This window comes from Silurus meridionalis, chromosome 3, assembly GCF_014805685.1.
Source record: "Silurus meridionalis isolate SWU-2019-XX chromosome 3, ASM1480568v1, whole genome shotgun sequence".
Lineage (NCBI taxonomy): Eukaryota > Metazoa > Chordata > Actinopteri > Siluriformes > Siluridae > Silurus > Silurus meridionalis.
Genome location: NC_060886.1, coordinates 2,427,653 through 2,451,259, shown reverse-complemented (window position 1 = coordinate 2,451,259; position 23,607 = coordinate 2,427,653). Strand labels below are relative to the sequence as shown.

At 38.9% G+C, this 23,607-nt stretch overlaps 2 protein-coding genes across 3 annotated transcripts in view; one reads left to right on the top strand and one right to left on the bottom strand.

Moving 5' to 3' along the window:
* Nucleotides 1-4,170: 4,170 nt before the first annotated feature.
* Nucleotides 4,171-14,065, top strand: LOC124383086 (myosin-9-like). 2 transcript variants are annotated; one of them, XM_046845462.1, is made up of 17 exons: nt 4,171-4,410; nt 4,617-4,694; nt 7,274-7,360; nt 7,505-7,564; nt 8,573-8,743; nt 8,976-9,092; nt 9,249-9,308; nt 9,526-9,696; nt 9,929-10,045; nt 10,593-10,652; nt 10,859-11,029; nt 11,251-11,367; nt 11,509-11,568; nt 11,854-12,024; nt 12,196-12,312; nt 12,973-13,032; nt 13,433-14,065. In XM_046845462.1, exons 1-16 carry the CDS (start codon nt 4,345-4,347, stop codon nt 12,994-12,996), a joined length of 1,647 nt encoding a protein of 548 aa, XP_046701418.1. In that variant the 5' UTR covers nt 4,171-4,344; the 3' UTR covers nt 12,997-13,032; nt 13,433-14,065. The 2 variants fall into 2 exon arrangements, with proteins under 2 accessions (XP_046701418.1, XP_046701417.1); XM_046845461.1 differs by lacking the exons at nt 12,973-13,032; nt 13,433-14,065 and adding an exon at nt 12,404-12,596 and having other exon boundaries at nt 4,172-4,410.
* A 5,035-nt stretch (nt 14,066-19,100) lies between these two features.
* The window catches only part of glsb (glutaminase b), a 47,028-nt gene continuing 42,521 nt past the window's right edge, over nt 19,101-23,607 (bottom strand). The window contains 4 exon segments of the mRNA XM_046845971.1: nt 19,101-20,039; nt 20,603-20,666; nt 22,122-22,198; nt 22,773-22,834. Coding sequence (XP_046701927.1) covers nt 19,883-20,039; nt 20,603-20,666; nt 22,122-22,198; nt 22,773-22,834 — 360 coding nt within the window. The 3' untranslated portion in view covers nt 19,101-19,882.

Sequence of the window (23,607 nt, the reverse complement as noted above, 5' to 3'; positions counted from 1 at the left end):
TACATAAAGTCTCACTAGATGGGAGACCAGAAACAGTTGAAGAACTTGAGATAAAGAAAAATGCAAACTCGAGGATGATTTTTCTCTCATGAATGAAGGTCCTGACTTTGATAATTCCCTCTGTAACCTTGATGATGTACAAGATTTGCCACCTACAAAAGCTACTGTCAATGTCATACCATTGGTGACACTGACACTGATACCTACCTCTACCCCCAGTCTATCTGAAGTCTCCTCAGATGATTTAGAGTTTCTGTTGACACCAAGCTCAACAAAAAGACAAGGGCTATGGCCAGAATTTTTTTGACATTCCAAATTTCCCAGTTGATGTGGAATTCCGACTGAGACAGGCACATCTTCTGTTTTTACGAGACTGTACTTACCTGAACTTACCAAGAGACATGAAGCATGGTATTTTGGAGAAACTTGCTGAGGAGATCTACAAATTTGATACCTATCCAAATGAAGAACGATGCCGTTCTGTGGCATTAGCACTCATAAAAAAAACATCCCTGTCTGAGGGAACCAGGCTCACCAGATGGGTGCTCTGGCTGAAGAACAGCTTGATGTACAAAATGGGAAACTATCGCACTGGAACTGTTATTACTTCAAAGATGGATCAGACCTTCCCACTGCGGAGACGGGAGATTGTGGAGACCGAACCGCTAGTGAAAACCCTGAAGGAGCGGTGGCCTGTCCTTTTTTCAGAAAGACAAGTAAGAACTTACACACAATTTTTTGTTTACACCAATAATTAATGCCGGTCTAGTCACATGTTTTTAGTGTATTTGCTGTGCATTGCAGGTATATGCAGAGTTCAACAGGATTGCCACCACAAATCTAGAAAACGTTGTTTTTGATGCGTTGGACTGCTTCACACCAAGTCCAAGAAAGGAAGTGTTGGAGAAAAAATAGCTGAAATTGTGCAGCAGGTTGATTCAGGCGTACGTCTTCTAAAGTGTTCTTAATGTCATTTTTTTGTTAAACAAGCATAAATACTGTATTTTAAGAAATGGCAACTTGCAGTTTTAACACTAGGTTCTTTGTTCCTGATAAACTGTGTAATAGATTTGGAGATGACTTCTCTCCACTGACAAAAACATTTAGATAAAACTCTTTTCATGTACACTTTTGTGTTCATATTGTAACGTTGAATATTGTATTATCCTGTACTTAATTTGTTCTTTCCATTAGAAGCCAGATGTGACAGCACTACGTCCCCTTGTTCTCAGAGGTCTCCCAATACTACTTGGTGACGATCCGAGTAACTTCTACAACTCTGCCTTTGTAAGTTCTTACACAGTTACAGACAAATAAGAAGATTGAATATGTCCCTGCGAGTTCGGTACCAGAAGGGAGCACAGTGGAACATTGGGTAGTTCTGATCACTCACAGCAAGAATGAACTGAGTTCAATCCAGCTAGCTGACAGGTGTGGAAGATTGGCAGCAGGAATCTTTTTGTGTAGAGTAAAAATGATCCATGGCCCATGTGTTGATGCAGGAAAATGCATGTTTGTGTAGAATGATTCCACTGTTTGTTTTTGTCATGGTCAGGCTGTTGGATCTGTCCGGTCCAACAGGCAGGCCACACCAGAAAAACACAGGTGATGATCACAGCACTCAGGTGATGCTTCTGATGAATGCTGCAGATGACAGCCGAAATGTAAAACGTAACACATTTGTTAAACAAAAGAAACCGTGAAATAAATGATAAACTAATGAACAGGACTTGAAGACTGTGTAGGCAGGACAGATAATATTTCACTGTTGTAATGGAGTTTTTGTGTCATGCAGGACTCAAACGATGATAAGGGCTGGGCACAGGTGACTGTTGGCTTGCTGACTGTTTATCAGCGAAGATGCACCTGTGTTTTCAAGTCATCTCCACTTAAACCCACTTCCAACTGCCATCATTCTGGAAGGAGGTTTTGTGATGGACAATCTCACCACAAGCATTTTGCCTTTTGTTTGGTCTGTCTTATGCTCTCCACCTTGAATACCCAAGGGCCATGAGAAACACGTTAAACTTCATCCAGAGAGTGATGCATAGGCTGGAAGAGAACAAACTCCACCCAAGACTCCAAACTCTAAAAAATCTCCTGTTGAGTAAGTGAAATTATTGAAGAGTTAGATGAAGAGTAGTAGTAGTGCTAGCTGATATTGTTGCTATTGTTAAGTCATTATTGCACTACTTTAAAATGATTTTTTGTTTTTGCTATTATTGTGTTGAAAGCAAAAAACAATCGCTGCAGTTACATAGAGGTTTTTAAAAGCTGGTGACGAATGGGTTCGGTTAAAAACATCACCAAAAGTGCATTTGATTGACTGAGTGATGGTTATGGCTAGTAATGGTTTGGCACTACGTTGCTTATGTGTATGAGAGCAGTGCCAGTTGCTATTGTATGCTAAGTGATTATGGCACTTCTTTAAAACAAAACGTTTTTATTTTTACGTTTGTTACAGGCCACATTCCTGATTGTTTTAAGAGATTTAAAAATTATTTATTATTTAATGTAATGTTTTACTGAATGTTATTATTTAAAGCTAAAACTAGGCCTTTATTTACTGTTGCATTAAAATGGATATATTGTGCAGTTTGCATGCTTTTATGAAGTAAATCTGACTGCTCTTAAAGTAGATACAACTAGAAAATCTCATATACAGGAAATGTGTACTTCAGTTAGCTTAACTTTCATAATTGTGTTATTTAAAATACACACAACAGTAAAGTTTACATGATGCAAGTTACTGGTAGTTCTGAGTAGTCTATACTTACCCAATAGTGCACATTAAGCAAATTGCCAAGTTTTTTGTACTGGTTACTCTTAGTTACAGTAGCTTGGCTATAAGTATATTCTACTTTGTAAGCATTAGTTACTAGGAGACTCAATACCCTATTTTACTGTACTTATTATTTTAAGTGCAACCGGTTTGCATGCTTTTTTCAATTAAGGTTAACTAATCGGATTTTACAGTGTTCCCTCACCACATCCATAAACCTCCTCCTTGGTCTTCCTCTTTTCCTCCCTCCTGGTGCCTCCATCTTCTCCTACTGAAATACCCCATGTCCCTCCTCTGCACATGTCCCCCTGATACTAAATGGATACTAAATTATGGACCTTTGAGGAAGTAGACGCCGAACTCGCAAACATCCCGAACCACCCAGAGACGTACCAGTGTCAATTGGATCCCACTACATGTGTGGAGTTTTGACATTGGACCTCCTGGAGTGTTAAAGGCTCTGGCATGGAGAAGCTGATGCTGGATCTGTGATGATCACAAATGTTGAGCTCAGTAGCTCCTAGTTTTATAACCATAATGACTGTATAAGACTGCAAAAAGAACATTACTTATAATCTTATACTCCAGTACTCATGTTAGTTCTCACTCTCCAGTGTTCTGTAGTGTTGAAAGATTTATGATCAAACTCTTGATGTCACCCAAATGAGGATGGGTTCCACTTCTGAGTCTGGTTCCTTTCAAGATTTCTTCCTCATAACATTTAAGGGAGTTTTTCCTTCACCACAGTCACCACGGCTGCTCATCAGGGATAAATACACACTGTTCACCTTCACTGTTGATTTCTGTAAAGCTGCTTTGAGACAATGTCTGTTGTGAAAAGCGCTATAGAAATAAACTTGACTTAAATGTGTGAAACACAGCCACTGATATGAATAGAAACCAATCATATGACGGTATTTATATGATGATAACACCATTAGAACTATGTTGTTGTTGTACATGTATAATTTCATATATTTTCAAATCTTTCTAAAAGATTTATAAATCCTCACAAACATTTATTGCAATGAAAATCATAATTTATGAAGTTGTTCACGGTTGTCTTTTATTTAAACAGATTTGCAGTTTTATACATTTTTCTTTTACTATTAAGTGGACTATTATAAACATTTACATGAACTTCAGCTTTCATTTTAATAGAACTTTAATCATCATATTTGTAAATAATATATCTTAATTATCTTAAAAAATATATATATCTCCTCTTTGATGTTTTTACCCATGTTTATTTTCTTTAACAAAGATTATTTGTGATTTAACATTAATTAGTAAACTGATGGAGTTTATGGATTCATTCCTAGCGGTTCATCAGTTACTACGCATGCGCGGTTCGTGCGCGAGTGAAGCGGCTGAAAGTTGCGCGTGTCCGCTTTCGGACCAGAACCAGAGCGCTGCGTCACGGGAACGCGCTCTGTGTGACCTCACAGCTGGAACCCCGGGAACGCGCATAATGGTAGAAATGGCCCAGTTTGAGTCCTGAAGCTTCACCTTGTCGCTGTACAGCACATTGACAAGTCGATGAGCAGCCTGTGATCGGGTCGATGGAGCCATTGACCGAAACGGATCATCTCCTTTGTGAGACTGGCCAAAAAAGTCAGACAAACCAGGTAAAAGAGAATCGACAGTTTTTAAACACACACCTGGAGCTCTCAGTGTGGTCAATTATTGATTAATAATTAATTTAATGAAATAAATAATGAATAAGAGCAGAATGAGGAGTTATAAAAGAAACTAAAAAGATCACACACACACACACACACACACACACGTCAATCTGTTTTCATCTCTAAAGTTTGTCTTCTTCACATTTCAGGAGTGTGATCGAGAGCCACAGGATCACAACATCCTCCTGGAGAAGAATAAGACGGAGGTGCTTCAGGAGAAGGACAAGGTAATAAAGGCGATCGATTTTCTTTTCTTTTTTCTTTTTTTTTAAATAAAAATAAAGCCAGAACTGCTGTAACAAATCATACAGTTTGTTGTCCTGAGCTCCTTAAGAGTTTTTTCAGGTTCTGGAAAAAAAAAAAAGATGTTTTTGGATTTACTTTAAATTCATTTGTGCCATTTTTGCATCACATTTTTAAAGAAAATTCAACTCATTCAAATTTTTATGTTAAATAATCAACAAATCCTTTTGTTATTATGTACATCAATATGAGTTCCCTCAACATTTAGTTACAAAAAGATCGAAACACCAATTGAATCTACCGTGTAAATTCCAGTTAAGACAACATTTTATTTCTTTTACATTGAAAAAAAGACATTATTTGAGTTGCACCAACTGAATATTTGAATTTAGATCTAGAACTATTGAATACAAATCAGCACTATACAATACATTAGTACAAAACAAAAGATTTTTTTAAGCAGTTTATTTTATTTTGATCAGACAGGTTACAATATTATAGTAAACACATGAATTAAACTTTACGGGTTTTTCAAAAACCCGTACAAAAGTAAACATTTTTGTTTTCTTTTTTCGATTGCAATAAAACTGTAAAAATGAAAGTCTGAAACCAAATATATAATACAGTACTGCTTTTTTCGACCCTTGCAACCCTTCTGTCTGTCTTCTGACTGTCTAAGAATAAAAGAGAAGTGAGTGCACACTAAGAATGTACCGAGTTCCCAATGCACTGCACAAAACATGCCTTTTTCAAACATATTTTGAATTGTAATTGTTTGAAAAATAACAGTGAAGGCTCCAGTAAAACTGTTTGGAAAAATAAAAACATGTTCCTAAACTCTTTGGGTAACTCAGATTAAGTGCATATATTTCACCAAGCAGCAAAACATAAGTTTTTGCAACACCTGGCAACCCTGTCATGACCTCTAAGCCTTCCAGCACTGTTCCAGTCTTTAAAGGATCATCCATGGAGCCACGTTTCATATCATGATCTTTAATGTCTGCCAAATTAATTGATCCTCATTAATATCCTAAAATACACTGATCAGGCATAACATTATCTCTTCATCATGGCACCTGTTAGTGGGTGGATTTATTTATTAGGCAGCAGGTAAACATTTGGTCCTCAAAGTTGATGTCAGAAGCAGGAAAAATGGGCGTAAGGATTTGAGCGAGTTTGAGAAATTTTGACGTCTAGACGACTGGGTCAGAACATCTTCAAAACTGCAGCTCTTGTGAGATGTTCCTGGTCTGCAGTGGTCAGAATCTATCAAAAGTGCTCCATGGGCAGTAAAGGCTGGTCCGATCCAACAGACGAGCTCCTGTAGCTCAAACTGCTGAGGAAGTTCATGCTGTTATACTCGATAGGTCAGGACTTTTTTAGCAGGAAAATGGGGACCAACACAACATTAGGCAGGTGGTCATAATCCAGTGGCAAGTCGTGCATTTGGTTCCTGGGTCTTCAGCGAGGACGTACCTGACTTAATCCACCCCTTAATACCACCACTATCACGTCGCAATTAAAGAAACCATCAATACTATAGAAAAACGCAATATAACAACACGTGGCATTACAGAGAGACATTTCACATATGGAGTCTAAAAACCATTTTACTAAAGCAAGAAACCCAGTTAAGACTCCAAACCTCCTACAACATCTGGAAATAAAATACAACCTACTCACCAGAGACACAGACTCATAATGTGCAGCGCCCCTCAGAGGCTGTAATCCAGTGGTACCGCTCGTATTCACTGGTCTGGAAGTGTTGAACCCTTTCCTGGGCTGAGACACGCTAGCTAGCTTCAGGGTTGGACGACCCCCTCACCATGTCTCGCTTTTCTTCAGAATGTATTTGTAAGAATGTCTGAGATCAAATCAATTTCTTTTCCTCCGTAGGCATAAAAAAGTCTATCTCAGATGTATTAACGTGTGCGGAGCTACACACGTGTTTCACCAGTCGAACTCGGCTGTAACAGTTTCCCTCTGACCAACCAATCAGAGGACGGAAAAATGCTGATGCTATTGTGGGCCAGCGAGCTGCCCTGTGAGGCGATTATCAAATCTGATTGGTTAAAGAAACAGAGCTATTTCGTAAGAAAACCATGGTAAAAGTCCAGCAGTACTGATTCTGAAGGTTCTGGGCAGATTGACATGGCAGCACATAGAGGCTGAAATCTGATTGGACGAAAAAAATCTATCGTCCACATACACGTACTGGAAGCAGAGACTCTACGACATGAAGAGAATAAACTGATGGGAATAAATTAATCCAATCTTATAGAACAAATATTAAAATTAAGGTTGTAAATGTAGGTCAGTGCTTCTGATAGTGTTCAGGCAGCAGAGAAGGATTTACTGACCCTCGCCGCTACCACTGTCGTAATGTATTCCTGATCAGTGTGTCTTTGTCTGTAGATTCATAAGAACTGCCTTTATAATTGTTTAAAGATCATTCATAGCAATTAAGACACCATAATGTCCAACTCATTTGACTTTTCCCAAGAAAGTTTGCCACAGCACAATGTCACACCACCCTAACCCAATGAACCCTTTTTTTTCTCAGTGCATTCTGACGGAGTTGGAGGACAGAGAGAGATCTTTGGAGGAAAGACTCACTGAGGTGATGAAGGAGTTGGAAACGAAAAGCAAAGTGAGTGAAAAGCCTCGGGTTACACAAAACTCTTATCAATTGATCTGATTATGGATAATTACAATATAAAGGAAAGGGAATATCTGAATTGTAGACAGGAAGCCCCAAGTTTGCACACTGCTCTTCTGTATGTTTGTGTTTTAGGAGCAGATGAAGATCCAGAAAGACTACGTGAAACTGTGGTTAAAATATGAAGAAGCTTTGGTAAGTGTTACAGAGGTACAGAATGTACAAAGTGGAGCAGAACTGCATGATGATTACTCAGTAAAGTATCAATGAGACATCAGTGTCCTATCAGTGTAGTGTGGATCTCAGTAGGGTGAAGGTGAAGGTAGATAGAACTTTTGAACCTGAGCACTGATAACAAGCCAGCTGGTTTCTCTTCACTTTTGCGTGGAGGATGTTGCGTCCATGGTTTCCAAAAAACATGCATGTATGTTCCTGTACCTCCTTCTGGATGGAAGGAGGTTGAACAGGTTGTGGCTGGTATGTGAGGAGTCTGTGATGATGATGTAAGCTCTGCACAGACATTTACAGTGGTGAAGGAGCTCAGTGGCAGGTAGGTGAGTGCCAGTGATGCGTTGGGCGGTTTTGATCATCCTTGCAGAGCTTTCCATGGAGATGTTGTAGCACACTGTGATGGAGCTACAATGGTGTGAAAAAGTGTTTCAGATCATCAAACTAATTTAAATATTAGTGAAAGAGAACACGAGTGAAGACAACATGCCGTTTATTTAAATGAAGGTTCTTTCATTATTAAGAGAAAAACTAAATCCAAAACTACATGGCCCTGTGTGAAAAAGTGTTTGCCCCCTAAACATAACTGGTTGGGCCGCCCTTAGCACCAACAACTGCAATCAAGCGTTTGGGATAACTTGCAGTGAGTGTGTTACAGCGCTGTGGAGGAATTTTGGTCCACTCATCTATGCAGAATTGTTATAATTCAGTCACATTGGAGGGCTTTCAAGCATGAACCACCTTCATGCACCACTGGGCAAAATTCCTCCACAGAAATAGGAAATCAGGGCGAGGGCAAACACTTTTTCACACGGGCTTGTGATGTCCACTGTGTAGTATTAATGAGTCTTTTTTTTTTAAATGGACGAGGTATCAGGGCGTATTCTGTTCAGAAGTTGTAGTATGTAAGCCTTTTGGTTAATCTTATGATCTGTAGAAGGAAATGAAGCTCATGAGATATGTTTTAACTTACAGTCCTATTTGGCTGATGCCAAGTACCAAGAAAAGAAAGCTAAGGAAGTTAATGCAGAGCTGAGGCACAATAACTCTGTCCTGATCGAGCAGCGGGCAGCATTGCACAGCTCAGCGAAGTACATGCGGAAATTACTTTATAACCGACACAATCTGTGCATCAAGAAAGCAAAGGTAAGCCGCTCTACTAACATGGATCCTATCAAAGCATTATGAGGAAAATAAAGATGGTTTCCTCAGAGGAATGGCCCAAACAGCTCACCACAATCGTGAGAAAGCTTATTAGCTCTTACTGTATACATCTTGAGACTGTGAACAGTGGCTTCACTACAAAGCACTAATGTTAAAAGTGTGTCTGAAGTTGGTTAGAGAATAATTTTGTCCTTTATCAACCTCCTGCACTCAGTGTACACTGCAGAACGAGAACCATGAGTTGAAGAATCAAGTCGGAACCTGGCAAACAAAAGTGGAGGACCTTGAGGAACAGCTAAAGACTTGTAGGACGAGTGAAAAGGAACTGATGGTGAGGAAATTTGTCGCTCTATACAGGAACCTGTGTGTGTCTGTTGCTCCAGTGGGATGACTGGGAGACCTTTTAATGTGGAGGAAAATCCTAATCGACACTCAGCGCAAAACAAACCAGAATCAAAACCTCTTCTACTGTATGGTTGTGTTTTAGGAGCAGAGGCAAAGCCAGAGTGACTACTACAGCCTCTGGGTTAAATATAAAGAAGCTGTGGTAAGTGTTTTCTCTCATCAAGCGCCAATGTGTGATGTCTGGCATGTAGTTCTGTATTAATACTGTATATTTTACAAAATTGACAAAGTTTCAGGGTGTAGTCTGTTCTAACATCGTAGTACATAAGCTCTTTGGCTTTGGATTGATGCCCTTAAAATGTTGAATGTGCATGTAGAAGTAAATGAAGCTTATGAATGAGATTTGTTTAAACTTCCAGTTCCAACTGGCTGATGCTAACGACAGGGAGAGAGAAGCTCTGGAGAACAATGCCATACTGAGGAACAGTAACTCCGTCCTGATGGATCAGCAGAAAGTATTGCAAAACTCAGTGGATCACTTGCGGGATTTATTCGCTCAAGAACGCAAGATGCATGTCAATTCAGCAAAAGTAAGCGAGAAGGATTTCCTCCTATAATGTAAAAACATAGAACCATTAAGACATTATGAGGGAAATGAAGATGGTTTCCTCAGAGGAACAGCTCAAAAATCTCACCACAATCCTAAACTCTTAGTGTATACGTCACAAGGGTTGTGAGCGCTAACATTGGCTTCACTGCAAACTACTATTATTAGTGTGTCTGAATTTGGTGTGTGAATAATTTTGTCCTTTATCAACTCAGTCTACACTGCAGAACAAGAACAATGCCATGCGGAAGCAAGTCCAAATCCTGCAAACCACAGTGAACATGTTGGAGGAACAGCTAAAGACTCATACGACGGGTGAAGAGAAACCGATGGTGAGAAACTATTTGTTCTCTTTACAAGAACTTGTGTGTGTTGCTCCAGATGATCATTGGGAGACCTCTAGATTGATAGATAGATAAATAGAACGATGTACAGCAATATTTAAAACATTATACACAGTTTATATACAGATGATATATAGATATGAAGATAATCTGGGATATACAGTACATGAAATCTATACTGCATGATGATTACTGCAGTGGAATCAGTATCCTGTATCATTGAGCCATCAGTATTCTAGCAGTGTAGTGTGGAGTTCAGTAGGATGATGGTAGATAGGGAAAAAAAGATTTACATGATCCTCAAAGGAAAGACTAGAGGCAATAATCACACCAGGGTCAACACATGTTTCCTGGGACAGTTTTACAACCTTTTTCCTCATTTAAAGTCTGTTCTTATCTGAACCATGCTCGTGTCCTGGATTTGGGTCCTACTGGTTGGCTCACTGATAACCACTACCACTAGCATAAAACAGAACATCAAAAGAATAGTTGTAAAAAAAAGTACATAAACTTCTACATTATGGTTGTGTTTTAGGAGCAAATGCAAAGCCAGAAGGACTTCTTCACACTTTGGGTTAAATATGAAGAAGCTGTGGTAAGTGTTTCTTCTCATCAAGCTCCAATGTGATTAGTCTTGCGATGTGTAGTATCAATAATGAGTCTTGGGTATCAATGTGTAGTCTGTTCAAACGTTGTTGAACATAAACCTTGGCATTTCTTATGATTAATGTCCTTCAATAAATTTTAATGTGCATGTAGGAGTAAATGAAGCTGAAGAATGAGATTTGTTTCAACTTTCAGTCCCATCTGGCTGATGCTGAGGACCAAGAGATGACCGCTCTGGAGGACAATGCAGAGCTGGAACACAATAACTCCATACTGATTGAGCAGCAAAAAGCTTTGCAGAGCTCACTGGATTACTTGCAGGAATTATTTGCTCAACAACGCAAGACACGTGCCAAGTTATTGAAGGTGAACAAGTCTGAACTAGCTCACTTTCCTACCATTAAAACATTGAGGGGAAATGAACATGGTTTCCTCAAAGCGATGGCCCTAAATCTCACCACAATCCTACAGAAGTTCTCGAGGCTGTGATCTCTAACAGCGGCTTCACTAGAAAAGTACTAATGTTAAAAGTGTGTATGAATTTGGTGTGTGAATAATTTTGTTCTTTATCAACGTCCTGCCCTCAGTCGACACTGCAGATCGCCAACAATGCCCTGAGGAAGCAAGTCCAAATCCTGCAAATCAAAGTGAACATGTTGGAGGAACAGCTAAAGATTGGTGAGACGGGTGAAGAGGAACCGATGGTGAGAAACTATTTGTAGCACTTTACAGGAGCTTGTGTGTGTTGCTCCAAAAGATCATTGGAAGAGCCCTTAATAGTGGAGGAACCTCATAACGAACACTCAAAATAGAATTGAAACCTCTACTTTATGGTTGTGTTTTAGGAGCAGGGGCAAAGCCAGAATAACTACTACACCCTCTGGGTCAAATATGAAGAAGCTTTGGTAAGTGTTTCTTCTCAATTTCTTCTCAATGTGATCAGCTAATGGTTAAAGTGGTTAAAGTGCTCTGGTTACTGATCGGAAGGTCGGGGGTTCAAGCCCCGGTATCGCCAAGCTGCCACTCTTGGGCCCTTAAGCAAGGCCCTTGAACTTCTCTGCTTCAGGGGCGCCATATCATGGCTGACTCTGCGCTCTGACCTCAAGTTAGGATATGTGAAGAACGAATTTTACTGTGCTGTAATGTATATGTGACGAATAAAGGCTATTCTTCTATTCTTGATCTTCCAGTCCCATCTGGCTGATGCTAGAAACGAAGAGAGGAAAGCTCTGGAGGACAGTGTAGAGCTGAAGCACAATAACTCCCTCCTGAACGAGCAGCTGGAAGCATCGAAAGGTGTATTGCATCAATTGCTGAAATTATTTCATGATTTTCGCAGTACGGGTATCAAGATAACGCAGGTGAGCAGATTTCCACCTGTGATGTAAAAACAAACCAAAAATTACTTGATGAAAACAAAAACAAAAAAAATAAGCACTCGGCCTGGTCTAGATCGCTCTACTTACTTGTTGAAAGTGGATCTTAATTTGGTGTGTGAATAATTTCGTCCTTTATAAACGTCCTGCCCTCAGCCTATGCTGCAGAACGAGAACATTTCCCTGAAGATGCAAGCCAGAATCCTGCAAACCAAAATAGAGAACCTTAAAGAACATCTGGAGATTCGTCGGAGGGGTGAAGAGGAAATGAGAGTGAGAAACTTTGTAGAACTACTTTAACCTGAACAATATCAGGAAATCGTTGTATTGTCTGTTCATTCCGAATCATTCATTTATTTTCCAGTATTGTTTGTTGAACTTCCGGAATCTTTTGGCCAAAGAGACAGACCTGAAAACTCCAACATGTTAGCGTTCAGACAGAGGAAACGACTCTGTTGAATACAATGACACCATCCTGAAAAAATTCACATAGATGCAATGATGGTTCTGGACATTGAACAAAAAAAGACTTGATTAAAAAAAAAAAAAAGGATAAATGAATGTCTTTGGAGTGATCTGTTTTTTTTTTAAGATAGAGAAATCAAAAAACAAATTGCAGTTCAGCTCCGGAGTGGCGCAGCTGAAAAGCTCATCCTGATAATGCCACGTGGAGCAGAATTTCCCAGAGTGGGCGGGGCAGCATTTGTGGTCTTTCCCCTGTCAATCACAGCCGCACAGTAGCCAATCGTGTCTGTCTGTGAGCTCACAGATGTAGAAGAGGGCAGAAAACGCTTTCCTTCTGTTGTATTAAGGCTAGTCTGTATTTGTCACGTGACTGATGTGATTAGGAGAGCTAGCTAGTGGCTGTGACTTAGCCAAACCTTAAATTGAAGAATTTACACGCCATACTGTGTGTTTGTTCCCTGATATCAGCCAGGACACCAGGGGGCATCGTAGATCACGGATCTCTCCAAAGGGAGAAAACACATCAAGGTGAGTTTGTTTTGATACGTCCTTGCTTGCGTGGATCGTCACAAACACCACTGTTATACATGTGATCATTTGTCGATAAAAATAATTCAGAAGACATTTTTATGGAATTACCTTAAAAAAAAGGTCAAAGTTCAGATGTGCAAGTTTTAACAGTGTTTCAGTAAAATAGAAGAAAATTGCGAGTAATATTTTTGCCGAGCTCGCCACCTGGAGATCATATAAATTTACACGTTATGCCTGAATAATCTGCATGTTATGACTTGTGTGTGTCCTGTCGCATCATTTGTCGTTAAAGCGCCAAAGTAAACAGTTAAAGCAAAACTCACCTTTTAGCATGTGGAAACTAAAAATATCAGAATTTTTTTTAAACAGTCCACACTTCTGTCCAACTCTCCCACAGGCTGTGGTTGCACCAGCGTTGGAGAGCAGGAGAACGACAGAGGACCCTCTTTGTCAGTCGGTGAAAACAGAAATAAAAGTGCCAAAAGACATTTAAAAAAAAATTCTTGGATTCATAAGTTTTCATGGCTGAGGTTTGATCACGAGATGAGAAAAAAAGAGAGACTGTAAGAAAACACGGCGATGGTCGAAAGCATAAAAATGCTCGTGAATGGAAAAAGCTAGAAAATTAAATTCAACACCACCGATATGATCGCTTTCGTCCACAGGTCATGCTGTAAAAAGATGGCAGAATGTTTTACATTTTTTAAAGTTCATTCTTGTGTGGCACTGAATATAATCTGGCACCTGTTGTTTTTCCTCATGAGCGCCAATCGCTCCTTCATTGTTTTTGTCTGGAGCCGTGTAAAAAGAGACTTATTTACATAACCTGATGACATCATCAAGACAATAGGTGCTTCCACAAAGTATTAGTTGGGAGGGGTGTTCAGACTTCCACAAATCAAGCTGTGGGAATTGTGTTTAAAATATCACCACAAATTAAAGATTTTCTGTTTGTTGGAATTGGTTAAAAAATTTAGCAGTATGACGTTTTTATTTCTGTCTTTAAATAAATAAAAATCCTGCAATTTTATAAGGGTGTGTCAACCTTTTTTTTCTTTTATATCCACTGTATTTAGAGTCGTAGCTTCTGCTTCTGCCGAATGGTTGCTTCAAACCTTCCCCCTGATTAAAGGTGGATTCTGGTCTCCAAATTGAGGCATGGGTTACAATCCCATTTCTGGCAAAACTTAACACTGGATCTATTTAGCGCCCAAAATATTTACATTTGTATATGTAATATTATGTGGAAGTGAATGTGGTATAGCGTGAAACACAAACAAATGGGAGGGAAATAGAAATGAAGCGACACCACCATCACTCATTACCCTGACACATCCATTTACTCTCAAGTTTTAACATTAGATGGATACATTTTTCTAGAAAGATCTTAAACTTCGGTGATTGTCTGGGGTACACCGAGTATCATTAAAATAACAAGTAGAATGAAGGGAAAGTCTTTGGAGCTTGTATTCATGAACGACACCGACATAATTCAATTCATTTTTAATTGTATTGCGCCTTTAACAATGTCTTTGGCTTTACACAGATAATGTGGTGCTGAAAATGAATAACAGACAGAGAATAAGATGAGACATTAGTCCTCTAGCCCTGTTCGGATGTGATTAATTTTACAAGGGTAGCTGGAGTAATGTAATATTATATAATAGAACATTAGTAGCCAATTCACCCAGGAGAAGAAATCTCAGTCAAACTTCAGTAATCTTTCCTGACATTGTCTGGACTAAAATCACTGAGAAGCTCTGGTAATAATTTACTCCACCGCTCCATCGTAAAACTAAACCCGTCTGAATAAGAGCTTGTGTCAATCACACACACCTCTTTGGATGAACCAGTTCAATTAGAGTTAATGCTTTTGTCCCCTTTTTAAAAAATCCCTCCATCATTTATTACATGAGGCTTAAATACATGGTCCATGATGATTTTTATTTTGTATAGTGAACAGAAAAATGCTTAAAGATGCAAATAGAATTTGAGTCATTACTCAACTCAAGTGAGTTCAGTTCAATAAAGACTTGGAGCTGTTCACATTAAAACACAAGTGGAAGCATAAATCAATAAAAATAACGTATTTAAATGAATTCAGTCAGAAACCAACTCAATTCTGCCCCTATAAAAAAGTTCCTCCATTGGCTGGTAAAATGCAGCTTCTTTTCCTTTGAGTGTTTTGTTTTTTAAGAAGCTGAGGCAAAAGAGTGAATCATGGAGACAGTGTTGAAATATAGTACAACATAAGATTCACCTGTTATTGTGGCAGAAATGGTGGTCCTCAGTTTGCTGGTTCATGGTGGTCCCCAGTTTGCTGGTTCATGGTGGTCCCCAGTTTGCTGGTTCATGGTGGTCCCCAGTTTGCTGGTTCATGGTGGTCCTCAGTTTGCTGGTTCATGGTGGTCCCTAGTTTGGTTGACATGCGGGAACGCGTGCGTACGTGTGCGTTTGTATTTTTGATAATCCGGGTCACTTTAGTCAAATTAGCCCGTAGTTTCTCTGCTACCGTCACGTCCCCTGGGTTTATGTCACCCAGCTTCACGCAGCTCTTGGCGCCATACAGGATTCCGTTTACATAAAATCCCTCAAAGAGTCAAAGTGAACCACCATGTTTCTGTATCTCTCCCTAATTTTTCCACTTCCTGCTTATTAAATCCTTTGAGATTGAAAATAGGAAATGTTAATAGATCCAGAACTGTGAGCTGAAACTCAATGACAACAATCCTTGCATTTCAGTCCACAGTTCTGGATGTATTTATAGAAACATTTCCCATTTTAAATCTTAAAGGATTTAATCTGGAGATCGTTTTAATCCTCCTTTGTAACCGGTCAGCAGACATTCCAGGATATTTTCCAGTCTGACCTCTGTGGAGAAAAGTGAAAATTACTACTTACTATGATTTTATTCAACGTATTTCAGTTATATTAGTGAGAAGAAGAGCAGGAATAACACACACCTGCCACATGTTTGAGGCCAGAAATCTTAAATGTTGCTGCTGCACCTGCTGCTGGTTCAGTCCACTTTTAAAGGGGAAAATGAAAAGAATTAATTTTTTTTAGGAACAGACGATGATGGACCAGATGATGGACCAGGATACGAACTATATATATTAAAATTTAATTTTAATATTGAAGGAGAAGATATGAGTCACACAGAGAGAGTTAAAGAGAGACCGTAGGTTACTGTGAGATTATACATCACAGAGAAACTCTACATTACTGTGGGACTGAACATTGCAGTAATATGAGTTCGAGGCTGTTCTTTAGTGTGAGATGTTACTGTACGTTGTTGTGATAAGACGTTGTAGAAAGATTATGCACTATAATTAAAAACTATTACACAGAGACCAAACATTAATGTGAGATTATAAATTTACAGAGAGACTGTACGTTTTTGTGAGATTATAAATTTACAGAGAGACTGTACGTTACTGTGAGACTCCTCCTGGAGTGTTTAAAGGCTCTGGCATGGAGAAGCTGATGCTGGATCTGTGGTGATCACAAATGCTGAGCTCATAAAACTCGGAGCTACTAACCATATAGACTGTATAAGACTGCAGAAAGAACATCAATTATAATCTTATACTCCAGTAATCATGTTAGTTCTCACTCTCCAGTGTTCTGTAGTGTTGAAAGATTTATGATCAAACTCTTGATGTCACTCAGATGAGGATGGGTTCCCCTTTTGAGTCTGGTTCCTCTCAAGGTTTCTTCCTCATAACATCTAAGGGAGTTTTTCCTTGCCACAGTCGCCACGGCTGCTCATCAGGGACAAATGCACACCGTTCACCTTCACTGTTGATTTGTGTAAAGCTGCTTTGAGACAATGTCTGTTGTGAAAAGCGCTATACAAATAAACTTGACTTGACTTGACTTGAGATTATAAATTTACAGAGAGACTCTACGTTATTGTGAGATTATAAATTAACATAGAGACTGTACGTTATTGTGAGATTAAATTACAGAGAGACTGTACGTTACTGTGAGATTATAAATTTACAGAGAGACTGTAGGTTACTGTGAGATTATACATTTACAGAGAGACTGTACGTTACTGTGAGATTATAAATTTACAGAGAGACTGTACGTTATTGTAAGATTATAAATTAACAGAGAGACTGTACGTTACTGTGAAATTATAAATTTACAGAGAGACTGTACGTTATTGTAAGATTATAAATTAACAGAGAGACTGTACGTTACTGTGAAATTATAAATTTACAGAGAGACTGTACGTTATTGTGAGATTATAAATTAACAGAGAGACTGTAGGTTACTGTGAGATTATACATTTACAGAGAGACTGTACGTTGTGATATTATAAATTTACAGAGACTGTACGTTACTGTGATATTATAAATTTACAGAGAGACTGTACGTTACTGTGATATACATTTACAGAGAGACTGTACGTTACTGTGAGATTATACATTTACAGAGAGACTGTACGTTGCTGTGAGATTATAAATTTACAGAGAGACTGTACGTTATTGTGAGATTATAAATTTACAGAGACTGTATGCGTTACTGTGAGATTATAAATTTACAGAGAGACTGTACGTTATTGTGAGATTATAAATTAACAGAGAGACTGTACGTTACTGTGAAATTATAAATTTACAGAGAGACTGTACGTTATTGTGAGATTATAAATTAACAGAGAGACTGTAGGTTACTGTGAGATTATACATTTACAGAAAGACTGTACGTTATTGTGATATTATAAATTTACAGAGAGACTGTACGTTACTGTGATATACATTTACAAAGAGACTGTACGTTACTGTGAGATTATACATTTACAGAGAGACTGTACGTTACTGTGATATACATTTACAGAGAGACTGTACGTTGCTGTGAGATTATAAATTTACAGAGAGACTGTACGTTACTGTGAGATTATACATTTACAGAAAGACTGTACGTTACTGTGAGATTATAAATTTACAGAAAGACTGTACGTTACTTTGAGATTATACATTTACAGAGAGACTGTACGTTACTGTGAGATTATAAATTTACAGAGACTGAACGTTACTGTGAGATTATACATTTACAGAAAGACTGTATGTTACTGTGAGATTATAAATTTACAGAGAGACTGTACGTTACTGTGAGATTATACATTTACAGAAAGACTGTACGTTACTGTGAGATTATAAATTTACAGAAAGACTGAACGTTACTGTGAGATTATACATTTACAGAAAGACTATGCGTTACTGTGAGATTATAAATTACAGAGAGACTGTATGCGTTACTGTGAGATTATACATTTACAGAAAGACTGTACGTTACTGTGAGATTATAAATTTACAGAAAGACTGTACGTTACTTTGAGATTATACATTTACAGAGAGACTGTACGTTACTGTGAGATTATACATTTACAGAGACACTGTACGTTATTGTGAGATTATAAATTTACAAAGAGACTGTATGTTACTGTGATATAATAAATTACAGAGAGATTTGTTGTTCATTTTATATAATAAATTACAGAGAGACCATACATTACTGCGATATAAAATACAGAGACTGTAAGTTATATGATATACATTACAGAGAGACTGTATGTTACTGTGAAATAATAAATTACAGAGAGCCAATACGTTACTGTGATAAAAATTACAAAGAGACTATGTTATATAAATTAGAGACCATATTTTACTGTGATATAAATTACAAACAGACTGTTATATAAATTAGAGACCATATTTTACTGTGTAATAAATTAGAGAGACCATACATTATTGTGATATAAATTACAGAAAGACTGTGTTATATGATGTAAATTGCAGAGAGACTGTGTTATATGATATAAATTACAGAGAGACCATATATTACTGTGATATAAATTACAGAGAGACTATGTTATATGATATAAATTACAGAGATACCATATATATCTGTAATATAAATTACAGAGAGACTGTGTTATATCATATAAATTAGAGACCATATTTTACTGTGATATAAATTATAGATAGACTGTGTTATATGATATAATTTACAGAAAGACCATATATGACTGTGATACAAATTACAGAGAGACTGTGTTATGATATAAATTAGAGACCATATTTTACTGTGATATAAATTACAGAGACCATACATCACTGTGATGTAAATTACAGAGAGACTGTTATATGATATAAATTACAGAGAGACCATATATTACTGTGATATAAATTACAGAGAGACTGTTATATGATATAAATTACAGAGAGACCATATATTACTGTGATATAAATTACAGAGAGACTGTTATATGATATAAATTACAGAGAGACTATATATTACTGTGATATAAATTACAGAGAAACCATGCATTACTGTGATATTATAGAGAGACTGTCCTGCATTTTTACATTCAGGAGTGAGGCAGTGTAGAGATGAAACCACATTATCACTCGTTTTGTCTTTATACAGGTTATGAATTCATACACAGATTTTCTTCAAACACTCTGTATTATTGCACATTTAGCTGTTCACACATTCGAACAGTGATGTGTGATCGCTGTTTCACCACACAGCACATCACGGTCATCATTTACACTCGTTATACGAGAGCAGATTGTGGATTATTGAGCGCACAAGGTTTCATCTACAGACAAAGAGATGGAGATGTGAGTGCTGTAGATAGAATACAATAATGCTGATAATACTGTAGATACGTGAGGCATTGAGCAGGAATCACAGGAAGCAGTCTATGGGCAGCAGTGTGTGTGTGTGTGTGTGTGTGTGTGTGTGTGTGTGTGTGTGTGTGTGTGTGTGTGTGTGTGTATGTTTTGTGGAGAGAGAAAGAGAGCGCCCTCTGCTGGTGTGCACCTCACGCCTCTTAAGTCTCCAGCATGCCGTCCAGGTTCTTGGTGGCATTCTGCTCGTCCGCGCTGATCTTCTTCACAGGAGGGTATTTACTGCTCAACTCCTGCAGGAGAGTCACCACTTCATGATGGCCAAAATGTGTGGCTTCATCCAGTGGTGTCTTTCCCCACCTACAATAATATCATTTAATAATATAATTACTGCAGTTGATCGGCTCTGTACATGTACCTTGCACAATGACAATAAAGTTGAATCTAATCTAATCTCATATTCAGGATATCTGCTGAACTCTTTTTTTGGGGTACATTACATTGCTGAACCCAGACCTGACCTACTCAAGCATCCCCAGATCATAACACTTCCCCCACAGAACTGTAGCTTTGGCACATGGCATGATGGGTGATTTTTTTGGGTTGCCAGGTCATGTATATTATAGCTTCATCTATTATTTATATAAAAAAAAATTAAGAAAATTGTGCTCATTTAGAGATCTGTAGCCGAAAGATCTTCCACTCCTACACATGTAAAGCACATCTTCATGGAGCTTTGTGCACAGAAGTATTGTCATGCTGGAACAGCATTAGGTCTCCTAGTTTGAGTGAAGGGAACATTTTATGCTCCTGCATCCAAAGACGTTCTAAACAATTGTGCGCTTTTAACTTTGTAGTAACAAAAAGCTCATATGGGTGGAAACGTGAGGTGTCCCAATACTGTTCCAGGAGTTGAGCTTTACCTGTCCTTGGGAACCGGGTTCACCTTACAAGCCTCCAGAAGAAAACGCACCACATCCACATGCCCTGACACACACACACACACACACACACACACACACACACACACACACACACACACACACACAGATACAAGAAAGAAAAATGTCATTATATCCAGTGTATTTTATATCTTCACTCCTGGACATTATTTCATGCTGGAGCTTCACACTCTCAGCATCTTCTCACCAGCTTCATGATGGATTCCCAGGAGACTTAAACTTCTATAACTAAAGGCTCTTCTTTATTTTAACTATCGTTTTGATTTTATTCTTCATTACTCATTTTTTGACCTTATAGTTTTTCTGAACTTTGACATACACAGGGGACGTGTTGTGTCGACATATGGACATGAATAAAGGAAGTGAAAAATGGACGTGAGATGTCAGGAGGACATGAGACAGGGACATAAAAAAGACATGAGAAGGACAGACACATGACCTCTGGTGGAGACGCAGCTTTCTGACACTGGCTGCTACGTTGCCCCCAAAATTCTTTGGTAATCAACAGATTTCATGATAGCGTTCACACAGTCAAGGCCTCCAGTGCCAGGAGCAGCAGAGCAGAAACAAAAACCCCAAAACATCTTAGAAGCTCCACCATGTTTGGGGCTGTTCTTTTCTTTTTCTGTAAACACTGCCATGACGTCCTTTAACAAAAAGCTCTACGTTTGTCTGATCGGTCCACAGTATCTTCTCCCAGAAGGGTTGTGGTTTTATCACATAAGTTTTGGAAAACTCCAGTCTTGTGTTTTTATGCCTTCGTGTCGGCAATGGTGTCCTCCTGGGTCTCCTACCATAGCGTCCCTTTTTATTCATATGAGACAGTCATGAGAAAAGGATGTCAGAAGAGCATGAGAGGGATATGAAACAGTCATGAGAAAAGGATGTTAGAGCAGCAGGAGAGGGATATGAGACAGTCATGAGAAAAGGATGTTAGAAGAGCGGGAGAGGGATATGAGACAGTCATGAGAAAAGAATGTTAGAAGAGCAGGAGAGGGATATGAGACAGTCATGAGAAAAGAATGGTAAAAGAGCGTGAGAGGGATATGAGACACAGTCATGAGGAAAGGATGTCAGAAGAGCGTGAGAGGGATATGAGACACAGTCATGAGAAAAGGATGTCAGAAAAGCAGAAGAGGGATATGAGACATACATGAGAAAAGGATGTTAGAACAGCAGGAGAGGGATATGAGACAGTCATGAGAAAAGGATGTTAGAAGAGCGGGAGAGGGATATGAGACAGTCATGAGAAAAGGATGTTAGAAGAGCGGGAGAGGGATATGAGACAATCATGAGAAAAGAATTTTAAAAGACCGGAAGAGGGATATGAGACACAGTCATGAGAAAAGGATGTTAGAGGAGCGTGAAAAGGAATATAAGACACAGTCATGAGAAAAGGATGTTTGAGTGAAGGACTGGGGATATGGATGTGAAATATGTAAGATAAAGACGTGAGATGTGTGGAGGTGAGAGGACCTACCTTCAGCAGCTGCCACATGTAGAGCCGTCCTGGAGTCGTAGTCTCTCTGCTCCATGTCCACAGATGATAAGGCAAACCTGGACACATCCAAAGTCCAATCCTTCATTTTAAATCTTTATAATCGTTTCTACAGTAACAGCTCATCAGGCTTTACTCCAGTCAGTCATTTCATGTTCCCAGCTCTCGGTCCGCATTACCTTATATGGAGTTTTGTGGGCGTCACCATATGCAAATGAGCTGTTTCTTGAACATGGGTTGTCCTTTACAGCTGATCAGCACACACACAATCAAGACACATAGATTTGGAGTAAAGTACACTGAAAGGCCAAAAGTTTATCTACATCTGACCATAAGTTTCTTTGTGAACATCTCATTCCACATTTAGTCTCAATTTGCTCTTATAATAACCTTCACTCTTCTGGGAAGATGTTTAACTAGATTTTTTTGTGGAGATTTTATTCAGCTGCAAGGGTGTTAGTAAAGTCAAGTACTGATGTTGAAGTCAGTGAGGAGCTCTATAGCAGGAGATCTTCTACTCCAACCCATGTGCACCATATCTCATGGAGCTGGCATTGTTTCTTTGGGTCAGGTGCCTTAATACTTTTGTCCATACAGTGCATGATGTGGAGGGGTGTAATGGTGGGAACATACCTCCTGAGTGCAGAAACGTCTCCGGTGTAGGCAGCAAAGAGGAGGTTAATGACAGACTTCACCTGCAGGGGGATGGAAAAGAGCAATTGGTGCATGTGAAGCTTTACAGAACCAACATCTAAATGTGGTACAGCTTTCAGGGAATTCGACTGAGATTGTAAATTATATCATTGTTCTGAGGATTATGTATTAGTATGAAGCTGTTCTAAATAGATCTGGTGTGTGTGTGGACTTCATCTCTTGAGATTTCAGAATCACTGGTTGAGACAACCTGAGACCTTCTGAGCTGCACTTTTTAAAACCACCACTAGAGACCAAACTAGCCAAACCCATTAATTACTTTTATACTGCACAACTTTAATGTATTCCTCAGCATTCACTCCAACACCATCATTATCTCAATCACTGTTCCCTCATGGCTCCAACACCATTACCACCTCTATCACTGTTCCCTCATGGCTCCAACACCATTACCACCTCTATCACTGTTCCTCAGTGCTCCAACACCATCACCACCTCATCACTGTTCCTCAGTGCTCCAACACCATCACCACCTCATCACTGTTCCTCAGTGCTCCAACATTATCACCACCTCATCACTGTTCCCTCAGAGCTCCAACACCATCACCACCTCCATCACTGTTCCCTCAGTGCTCCAACACCATCACCACCTCATCACTGTTCCCTCAGAGCTCTAACACCATCACCACCTCCATCACTGTTCCCTCAGAGCTCTAACACCATCACCACCTTCATCACTGTTCCCTCATGGCTCCAACACCATTACCACCTCCATCACTGTTCCCTCAGTGCTCCAACACCATCACCACCTCAT

Bases quoted from the DNA above. Each gene is read 5' to 3' on its own strand.
- LOC124383086 (XM_046845461.1), top strand. From the start codon at position 4,345: ATGGAGCCATTGACCGAAACGGATCATCTCCTTTGTGAGACTGGCCAA. The intron at 7,361-7,504 runs GTGAGTGAAAAG...TTTGTGTTTTAG, and splicing joins AGTTGGAAACGAAAAGCAAA to GAGCAGATGAAGATCCAGAA. The intron at 11,368-11,508 runs GTGAGAAACTAT...GTTGTGTTTTAG, and splicing joins CGGGTGAAGAGGAACCGATG to GAGCAGGGGCAAAGCCAGAA.